The 10,859-nt window shown below is 34.5% G+C and overlaps 2 protein-coding genes across 13 annotated transcripts in view; one reads left to right on the forward strand and one right to left on the reverse strand.

The window, feature by feature from the left end:
- Positions 1-2,103: 2,103 nt before the first annotated feature.
- Positions 2,104-7,206, forward strand: LOC113824244 (activator of basal transcription 1). Its single transcript, XM_027376984.2, has 3 exons — positions 2,104-2,343; positions 6,108-6,288; positions 6,734-7,206. Exons 1-3 carry the CDS (start codon positions 2,142-2,144, stop codon positions 7,188-7,190), a joined length of 840 nt encoding a protein of 279 aa, XP_027232785.2. The 5' UTR covers positions 2,104-2,141; the 3' UTR covers positions 7,191-7,206.
- A 1,243-nt stretch (positions 7,207-8,449) lies between these two features.
- Positions 8,450-10,859, reverse strand: part of mmy (UDP-N-acetylglucosamine pyrophosphorylase mmy) — a 91,406-nt gene continuing 88,996 nt past the window's right edge. For all 12 annotated transcript variants that reach the window (XM_070123845.1, XM_070123840.1, XM_070123842.1 and 9 more), the window contains one exon: positions 8,450-10,859. This exon is cut by the window's right edge and continues 316 nt beyond it. The gene's annotated coding sequence lies outside the window, so the exon portion shown is untranslated.

Genomic DNA, 10,859 nt, shown 5'->3' on the forward strand with positions numbered 1-10,859 from the left:
TCCTAGCGGGGAACAAGCATGCATGGAGGTGAGGAAGTGAGCATAGCAGTACTGTATCGTAGCCAAAAGGATCTAAAATGTGACTAGAGAAAAATGCAGGTTTAAAAACAGTCAATGGAAAAGCTTGTTTGTCCAGACTATTCAAAATATTTTAACGGGGATGTTATGTTTTGGCACCAGTCACTTAAATGTTCAAAGAATGTTTATTTACATATTCTTTTATTACACTCTCACCAACATAGGGAAAGCTATTGTGACGATTCATTGAAAACTTTCGAAAATGTTGTATTAACGACAAAGGAAATAATATTTATTTGGACGGTCCATAACATGCAACTGAGAATCACAACCTCCATTCCACTTCTAAAAGATTTCGTCCATGAGAATCCTCAATTAACATTTGTATCAAAATATAGACCAACAACAATAATAATAACAATAATAAATATGCAGATTAGCAGCATTATACATGAAGTAGTGACACAACTTACAAAATATTTTCATATATATAGGGCATTGGAAGTTATGACACGTACATAAAATCTCAAATTCCTGGAAAACTTTCCACGCATTTGAATTCTTGAAGCTCCGATTAAAACTTTCAATCTACCCTGCAATCTCGAATCATCTTAATCTGGATTTTATATTTCTTCCAGCATGATTCCAAGGCCTGAGTGTAGACATCAATCTGCTGATCCACAAAATTCATTAACGCTTTGTCTAACGTATGGAACGAATGTGATAGACCTTAAGACTTCTTCACAACAATTAATTGACCTCGCGTATATTACAGGATGGAGAGAGGCATCATTTCTTTTATCACCACAGGAAAGGATATAAAAATGGCTGCTGGAGTTAACTTAATCCGGCCAACCCACCCAATTACATGAACAACCAACACTCCACGGCGTTGGAAGAAGTCTTCAAGTGATCATAATTACGTGTTAAATAGAACAAACATTGGAATTAAGTGTTCATACAGGTCGTTCACATACAATAATTGTCGTATGCATGCATGGCAGGGTCAGAAAGAATCATGCAGTCTTTTGATTTCATGAGGTCTCTGCAACAGTGGAGTGCTCTTTGACATCTTCGAATTCTAAAGAAAATAAGATCTAACATCGAAACGTTTCCTTTACTTTCATGTTAAATACATCTGGAGTGCAATTGTCAGTAACAGTCGGAATTTTGTGTTTCAAGAAAATGTAAGTTACAATAAACGGCATTTTGGGAATATTTTCCTTGGCTTTGGATGGTTCCTGGATGCAGCTATTTTTTTTTTTTTTTTTCTAAAATTGCTTTTGCTGTCCGTTAGTTGTGCCTGTACAAAACACGTTGTTAGTTTAATGGAACGAAGGCTATTCGATGCAACTTTACGTTCCATTATCAAATTTATAAAATCCCATTATGTTAAACACGTCGGGAACAAGTCAAAAAGGCTGCAGAGATAAGTCCTCTTGTGGAATCTCGACATATAACTTTTTTGAAGCCGACGGAACAAAAATGAAATTGTTTTCCTCGGGTCCACACATTTCTCCAAATGATCTTGTAAAATATTCTTGATTGCTCATCTACTTCGAATGGAGAGCCTTCGGAAAAGAAATGGATTATCCTTCTCATAGAATAGATATATTTGTTTTGACTATCAGAACGGCTAAACTATTACAACGGAATGATAACGATAATAATAATGATGATGATAATAATAATAATGATGATAATATTAATGATAATATTAATAATAATGATGATAATATTAATAATAATGATGATAATAATAATAATGATAATAATAATAATGATGATAATATTAATAATAATGATGATAATATTAATAATAATGATGATAATAATAATAATAATAATAATAATAATAATAATGATAATAATAATAATGATAATATTAATAATAATGATGATAATATTAACAATAATGATGATAATATTAATAAAAATGATAATATTAATAATAAGGACAATAGTTTTAATAATAGTAATAATAATGTCAATAATAATGATATTAACAATAATTATAATAAAGTTATACAGCCAAAGTATAAAATTTAGGCTCGTACTTCCAAACATAATATTTGCGCCCGTCACCCCCGTCCTGCTCCGCACATTGTTTACATCTGGCCACGATGGTCGACGCAGACGCACCTCAGGCTTCTACAGCCGATACTACCCTCACTGATGAAGACCTCGAACCACCAACCAAGAGACGGAAACCGGGCATCATCTACCTCTCTATCATCCCTCCCAATATGAATGTTGCGGACGTAAGGGATTATTTTTCGAACTTTGGAGAGGTAGATCGAATGTTCCTGCAGGCTGGGAATGAAGGTTGGTTTTTTGCCTTTGGGCTTTAAATTATCAATTTGATAATGAAGATTTGGGAAATATGCAGGAATAAGAAGAGTATTTTGAAGGCAAGACAAATGTTTTCTTGCCAGAATGGAACATGTACTTGCCTTGCACTCACAGTAATTGCATAACCATTTAGTTGCGGGTGGCATGAGATCAGGCAGTGAACCAAGTGGCAGATGGCACCACGTCATGATATACCCCACACTATTACAGAACTAATGAGCTTTCTACAATAGCAGTGTTTGTTTTGGTGTCACTGTTAGGTTCAGGGAATCAAGTTACTGAGAAACCTTCACATTTTTTAGAACTTTTAGTAAAATACAGAAGCTTTAAGCTATTAGGTACCTAATATTGTGTGTGAAGTACCAAATGAGATGGGTGAAAATGTGGGAAACTGACGATGTGTGCCAACAATCCAAATTGCTGGCCGCTAGCCAATTTTTGTTATCACAGTTAAAGAGGGAAAATCCCAGGTTGGAAAACATGCAAATGCTTACAGTGGCACTGGTCTTGAGTCACAGCTATTATCATTTTTACTTTCACCCGTGAATAACACTTACATAATTATTATTACTTCAGAACCTGGATATTAAAAGTGAATAACTATTGCTGTTGTTTGCACCATAAATGTCCTTTCTCGCAGGTCGCAACTCATACATTCTCATTGCTCGCTGTGACGCATCTGCAAAAAATGACTTATTTTCCAACTGAGGGAAAATCTATCTTAGATTGATATATATATAACAATGCTGGCTGCTTTCACAATAAACTATATTAAGACGGTGATTTTCTAGAATATGTCTATATATTAAAGTTTATTGCATTTGATATTGATGGATTCAATGTGATGTTCAGTGTGGATTTATAGTGCTTTTAGTTGATGCTAGACGACAATAGTTATAGTAGTAAGATTAGTAGATGGGAAGACATAAGATATTCCAGGGAAATTGTGGAGTTTGAATAGCAATTCTTTGATACGAATATTATCATCTTAGGCGCTTGCATCCTTAAAACTTCCCTTGGGCATGAACCTTGGTATATCATGCATATATGGAGAGTGATGGAATAGAGGTCCCAGAAGTTGCATATGATTTTCTGTTTCCATGATATAAGAAAAATAATATTTGTTATTAACCCACAATATTCTCCATATAATGTTGCTAAATGACTACATGATTGCTCGTTACTTTGCAACACTTACCTAGCATCTAAGCACATTGCAGAGGGATCATTTAGGTTGTGATGTGTACATTATGGGGGATGTGCAAGTGTTTGGTTAGACAAAATATGCTTCTTTATATTTACAAAATTCACTTCCAAGCTTCTGGAACATACAGAGGAATCTTGCCAAAATAACTTTTTTCTTATTTATCATATCCCAGGCAGACCCTCCCCTTCAGTTGCATAAACAACACAAAACAGTTTTTTTAAAAGCTACCAAATCAACCTGCATATGTCACACATGATCATAAAAAGTAACATTTCTACTTCTCTCTGCTTCAAGTTTGCTATACAAACATAATCCCACTCCAAGATGGCCGCTGTGAATTTTAGTTGGCGTCAGAAATGAAACAATGGATTCTTGATTTTTTTCAGGGGGGATGTAAGTGGATTCATTCAGTTTATATTTTTCCTGAAAATGCGTGTGGTGATCTTTGAAGCTTGTTGGTTGTTCACAGATTTTAGCTTTTAGTCCTGTTTGGACTTGTTTCCAAATGTCCATGCCTGTATAGGACTATCTTAATTTTTTTTATATTAAAATTTTATCCATGTTTTCTTGGAATTTAAGGATATAACTTTATCTTAGTTTTAGTTTGTGGTTATGGTATGCTTCTTTTAATCATTTCATTCTTGTACATCTTTTGGTAAAGTTCAGTGTATAGATATATGGAATTGTCCTATATAAGGAAATGAGAATATATGAAATATATTGCTATATATTCCATGAAAGGTTGTGTTTGCCAGAAATAACAGATAATGTTGAGCTTGAATGGAAAAAATGTCATACTGTCTGGCCTTTTGCCATATCCCCTGTCATGTCCAGCAGTTTCCAGAATGGATGGTATCCCTGCACTCTGCAGTGCTCTCTTGATAATGTCATTGAGAGCGGAGCATCCAGCACTGACTTTGCAGGACAGGGCATTATGGCCAAGGGCATCCATTTGACCTCCACATTTACATTTATGTGTATGGCATATGGGTGCACTGACCCTCTGAGCGATAGCAATATGGGGGTTGTCATCATCGAGGTGTGTTCCTATAGAGGGTATAGGGATCGCAGGCAACCATGCCTCACTTTTGGACTGATCAGTGTTTGAGAGAGGCTTTGGGTGATATGAAATCCCATGTCATCTGTTTAGATTTTTGAGTAGGGATCAGTTTTACTCTACTATATTCCTTCCAAAAACTCACTATCTCGGCTAAATTGTCAAAAGACTGTGGTAGTATCACCATAGTAAGGTGTGCAGTGGTGTTATGGGAGGATATAAAAGCAGGAGCCTGGTTGGATAGGCCTGAGATGGTGTCCCAAGTCTTGTGATTGGCCTCATGCCCGACCTTTGCGAGGCATCTTAAATTGTTGCCCAAAGCAATGGTTTGTATGCCACCATCCTTCTTAGAAGGAGCACATAAAGAAGTACCAAAGAAATAAGCATATGTTAGATTTGGGATTTCACCATGCATCAGTGTGTCAACAAAGGCTGTAATAGCCTCCTTAAGAGTTTCACATGCAACACTTGTGTCACAACCAAGTAAATTCTTTAAGTGCATTGGCCTAAGACCCATCAGGCCCTGCTGCAGATCCTAAGGGAAAGGAATTCACAGCTGTGGTAATTTCCTCTTTAGTGCCATTCATGACAACAGGTAAATTGACTTTGGGAGGCATGGACAAGCTGTGGTCTTCCAGTGATGGCAGGGCTTTCGCTTTTAGTGCATTGATAACATCTTTGCCATGGCCAATAAAGCCCCCTGTAGAAGCATTGTCTCACTGCATCCTTTATATCACTATCCGCAAGTTTAGCAGCAGCCTTCCTTCTTATATTGTTTCTGTATATGAGAGTGCCACATGTTGGCTTTAGGCTGTAAAGAAACTGGAAGTATGTAGGTATCCATTTTGTGTGTTACTTGGTTTTTAATTTTTGTGGCAATTGTATGAAGTGAGTGGTTTCATATGGCGTCTTTTAAAAGTTGGTTGAGGGCGCTGTAAGTAAAACCAAAATGGCAGGCCCATGCATATTTATCCGTTTTATTTTAAATAGCATTGTTAAGGAGGACTGACAAAGCTTCTGCAGCCTTTATCCGTGTGCCCTTTGGGGTGTGAGCTTTGTATTTGGCTGTATTTGTGTTTATAGTAATTTGGTGTAATCATAAACTCATGAAACTGCAGCTTAATGAGCTTTATTTTTATTTTTATTTATTTATTTATTTTTATTTATTTATTTATTTTTTTCTCACCCAGTATAGAATGAATTTTGATATTGGACTTTTTTTCTCTTTCTTCTTTTTATTGGTATTATGGTATTCAAATATAATGATAGCGGATTGTATTTCAGATTCAAATCTTCTGTAATTTCCTCTTTGTCATGACAGAAAAGAACCCTTTCCTTTTTCTTTGTTTTTCTTTTTCTCAATATTTGTCTTTCCCCATTTTTTCTTTGCCTCTTCATCCTTTTTTGTACTGTTAACCTCTTGAATTTCCCAGTAGAATGAACCAGCTATTCATCCAGCGTTTTTATTTACAGAAAAGAAAAAGACTGAGAAGTGGAAGAAAAAGAAAAGACAGCGCTACACAGAGGGGTGGATAGAATTCAAGAGCAAGAGAAAAGCCAAGGCCGTGCAGCTCCTCTTAAATAACCAGCCAGTCAGGGGAAAGAGGCGGAATCCTTATTATGACATGCTCTGGAATATCAAGTATCTCCCCAGGTGATTCATTGCTCCTTACTGTTTCTTTATCGTCATCTCTGGCTCCCTAACTGACTACTGTAATTTAATATTGATAAAGTATGTAGAGAGCAGTGTTGTCCAAACGTTTTTGCCTGTTGTACCCTTTATTACCTTCCTGTACTATTACATACCCCCCAACCCCCCTCTTGACTTCTATGGCAAATAATATACTAATTATGAAAAGACTGCATTCCAGGAGTGTTGATCAGTAAATTCGAATTTGTGTGTGCGTGTGCGTGTGTGTCTCTCTCTGTCTGTTGTCTGTCTGTCTATCTATCTGTCTGTCTGTCTGTCTGTCTGTCTGTCTGTCTGTGTCTGTTCCTTGTTTGTTCACATACCCTTATTAACTATGTTGCGGACCCCAGTTTCGACAACACAGGTATAGAGGATAGTGTACTATAGTTTGTGTACTTTGTATTTTCAGATTTAAATGGGCCTATCTGAAACAGAGACTTGAGTACGAGAGAGAGGTTCACCGGCAACGCATGGCAGCAGAAATCTCCCAAGTTCGACGTGAAACTGACCATTTCATTAAGGCCTCAGAGATCAGCAAGAAACAAAAGAAGAAGGAAAAGGCCATGAAGAAGAATGGGAAACCTGAGGAAAGCAGTAAAACAGAATCAGCAGATGATAAAAAAGAGGACGATAAGGAAGAAAACAATACAAAGAAGAGAAAGAAAGCTGATAATCTTGGCTTTGTATTTAAGCAAAAGCTGACTGAAGATGAAATTTTATCGAAGAAGGAAAGCAGAAAAAAGAAGGATGAATACTTTAAGAATAAGATTAAAGCCAAAAAGCTAAACAGAGAAGAAAAGAGAAAGAAGAAGCACTTAGAAGAGAAAGATTTACTTGGCTCTATATTTGTGGGAACAGGAAACTAATAAATGTAATTTAAGATTTTGAGTTTTCTAGATCCCCATATTAGTTTTAAGGAATGAGTTCTGAATTCTTTTAAGCATTTACTTTGAAACCACAAGGTCATACGATTCTGGCCGAAGGAGCATGACTACTCAGGTATCACTGAAAGCCCCCCATCTTTGCTTCTTCTCTCTGCATCCTCAGCTTCTTACATGACCCAAAATTTATATCCAAAATGTTCAGACCACAGGACCTCTTTTCTCCAAGATAGGTCATCAAGTCCTTTAAAATTAAAAACATTTTGAAAATTTATAGAGTATACTTACATGGTTCCTATGTGACTAAGGAAACATCCTGAAGAAATTCAGAGAAATATGTCAATTTCTTTGACACTACAAGGAAAAGCCTTACATTATATCTATGAAAATGTATGTTGTCTTTTTCGCTGTTCAGATTACTCCAAAAAGGAAAGAAAAATTAACCCCAAGCCATTTGTAATTTCTCAACACAAAATGTTTCTACAATTATAGTAATTTTTCCACAGAGGAGATACTTTGAAAGTGATATGTTACTTAAATAAGAGAAAATCAAAAGTAAATTATTATTTACATACAAGAGAATAGATAGGATATTAGTGGGGCATTTTCAACTTTTTATATCATGAACTTGATTTGTGGAGATTTCTTATTTAGATAGTGATTTTTGTTGCAAGAAATGCAACAAAGTTCTCATGTAGTTGCATTCATAAACTGACCAGTTGATGCTGGGTACATCCTCTGCCAACTGTGGTTTTATTTTATTAATTTTCTTCACATATAAATAAGTCCTAAAGTGCTTAGTCACAAAGAAGTTAATTAGTAGGTCTACTTGGTTAACTCACTCCTTGAGCTTTCAGATAAAAAAGGTTTTATTTCGGTTACTATTACTATTGCTATTGCTATTATGTATGTCATTATGATCTTACCGACAGTAATAACGATATTAAAAGTAAGTAAGGAGGAGGAGATGGAAAGAGATAGAGGATTGAGTGACAAGATTAGGTAGACTCACCGACATCTTAATGACAAAGAACTTGTGTGTAAACAAAATTGAAAAAGCAAAATCACAGTGGAAGTATGTGGCTCAAAGATTCAGGTTCAGGTTTTTTATTTTATAAAATTACATTAAAAACTTTGCTAATGGATTTTAATTTTGAAAGAAAAGATATTGCTCTTGTTTGTATAATAACTTCATTACTGGGTATTAAAATAAATGAAGGGAAGAAAGTTAAGGAAAGACGACGGGCAATCTGTATTTTAATTAAGATTACAGTAAATCACTTGCCTATAAGGCAAAAATCAATACAATGATTTCATGACAACCATTTTATATTAGATATAACCATTTTTTTAACAACTGGTATTGACTGTCTTGACTTCACTGTATTTCTAATGTGGTGAATTCACAAGTAGACTCCTATATTTTCTTCAAATACACAAGCGATATTGCACACTGATTCTACTACATAACAAAATGAAAGTGCCTTTTTGGCCTTGGTACACATGGTATGCTAATCACACTCCCCAAAATATTCTTGTACCTCTGATACTGATAATTTTGTATGTAGTTGAAAAACTGGATGGTCCTCTTGATAAAAATCAAATATATATATATATAATTATATCCACACTACACTTTCTTGTGTTTATTTGTTTGCAGTAAATAAAGAATGGTGACACTGCAGGTGAATAAGATAGAATCATTTAACAAAGTAAGAAACTAAAAAATATGGATGATTATTCAACATACAACCAGTTTTAGAAATATGAATAGTTAAGTCATTATTTCTCTATAAAAATAAGAAAAACAAGAATGTCCCATTTAAAAGATATGTACACACAGGACTAAATACATTTTTACTTTTGCCATTTGCAAAATAATAAAATTCCAATAGGTAAGTACCAGAGATTTTTGTAAGTAACAAAAAAATACTGAATGGATAATGGAAGGTGTCCTAACTGTAGTGCTTGTAACGCAGAATTACGAGCTGACTAAAACAGTTACAATCACTTGTGCACACAGTCATGTTATTCAACCATACATATAACACCTGCAAACTTGCTCTCAAAATACAAATGCTACTCACTTGTTCCCATGGCTGTAGTAATAGATGCTGTAACAAGTGTTTCTATAACTAATGTGTTTAAAATTTTACTGGTTGCCCCTACACTCGTATTTATACCTTGCTGGAGAATATTTAAAAAAAGAACTAGGTATCCTATGACAGAAGCCATGTAAGTAACATATTGCTTGTAGTGTAAGACTTTTTGACTTTCCACACAATTATAATGGCTGAACGTTGTCACAACATAGCCTTCGTATTTCTCATTTCCCCAGTATAGAATGACTATAAAAGATGCAAAGTGAGATTTATTCCATTACTAGCCACACTATACAACAAAAATACTAAGGTATTACTACAGTACAAAACACTGTGTACAACCAGCTTTTTTTATACCTCCTTTACCTGTGATGCAGGAGACTTCTTTGTACTTCTGTTATGTTTAATATATGCAAAGGTGAAAAACGTTGAGGGTACAAAGGTGAAAATAGTACCTTTGGTTTCTCCTTATACAAGTATTATGCACATAAAAACTCTATAGGCCATGAGTCATAATTTACGGTGTTATATATGACAAAAAGGTCTTCATGTACTGTATACCTCTACCTTTTGGAATGTCACTAAATCATCTGGTGATACAAACAATAAAAGAGAACTTTACACCAAAGTATATATCAGAAGCTGTACATAAAATAACAATATTATACAATTCATATGTATAAAAATCTGTCATGGTTAAAAAAAACAATCAATGTTGATGGTGCACTAAGAAAACTCACGGGATATTATTATGTAATGATAATTCAAAATGAGAATTCCATTGCAGAAAAAATGTGTATGGTCTTCAAGATAAAACCTATGATAATATAATTATTTGTCTCTTAGATAAAATTCTTTATGTCTTACTTTTTGTGCTAGTCCAATGACGTCCAATTCACTGCCACATGTATTATTTCATTATCCGAAGTAAAGATTTAAAACCTAGTTATATTTTTTGTTTTTCTCTTTAAGTACAGTATCTTATGAATCTTGATGATAATGAAATGAAGATGATATCATGTAATACACTTTGCAATACTCTTTTTTATAATGCATGACTTCAATGTTTATGTAAGGCACAAGAATGAACCAATTCCCTTACCTATAACCACAAGATAATTTGCAGCCAACTAAAATCTAAAAAAATAATACCTATAAATAACCTCTTTTACCCAATGAATTGATGACAGTTATAGTTAAAACTTTGTCATCTAAAATGCACAAAAAGTAATCAAGTGTTACAAATAGTTGCTATGATTGCAAAGCAATCAAAATACCATCACCAGCAATTTCCAAACATCAGTCATTTCAATTTTATGATTAATCTGCCACATAATACTGGAAATGCAATCAGAATTATTCACTATGAGAATGCATGATATGAAAATGAACATCACATTTCTGCCAATTCAAGTGAATGTAACTGTATACAATTATTTGTAACATTTACTTCTGCAACTTCTGTTGCATATCCTCAGCTAACAGTGTAGAGATTTTGTGATTGAGCGATCTAAATGTGACAGAACACACTGCTTCCCATTCAAGCCAAAAC

This window comes from Penaeus vannamei, chromosome 7 (genome assembly GCF_042767895.1).
Source record: "Penaeus vannamei isolate JL-2024 chromosome 7, ASM4276789v1, whole genome shotgun sequence".
NCBI classification, from domain to species: Eukaryota; Metazoa; Arthropoda; class Malacostraca; order Decapoda; family Penaeidae; genus Penaeus; species Penaeus vannamei.

What these genes read in the sequence shown, in the direction of transcription:
- LOC113824244 (XM_027376984.2), top strand. Translation starts at nt 2,142, where the DNA reads ATGGTCGACGCAGACGCACCTCAGGCTTCTACAGCCGATACTACCCTC. An exon ending in CCTGCAGGCTGGGAATGAAG is followed by an intron (nt 2,344 to 6,107) that starts GTTGGTTTTTTG and finishes TTTTATTTACAG; the next exon opens with AAAAGAAAAAGACTGAGAAG. An exon ending in AATATCAAGTATCTCCCCAG is followed by an intron (nt 6,289 to 6,733) that starts GTGATTCATTGC and finishes TTGTATTTTCAG; the next exon opens with ATTTAAATGGGCCTATCTGA.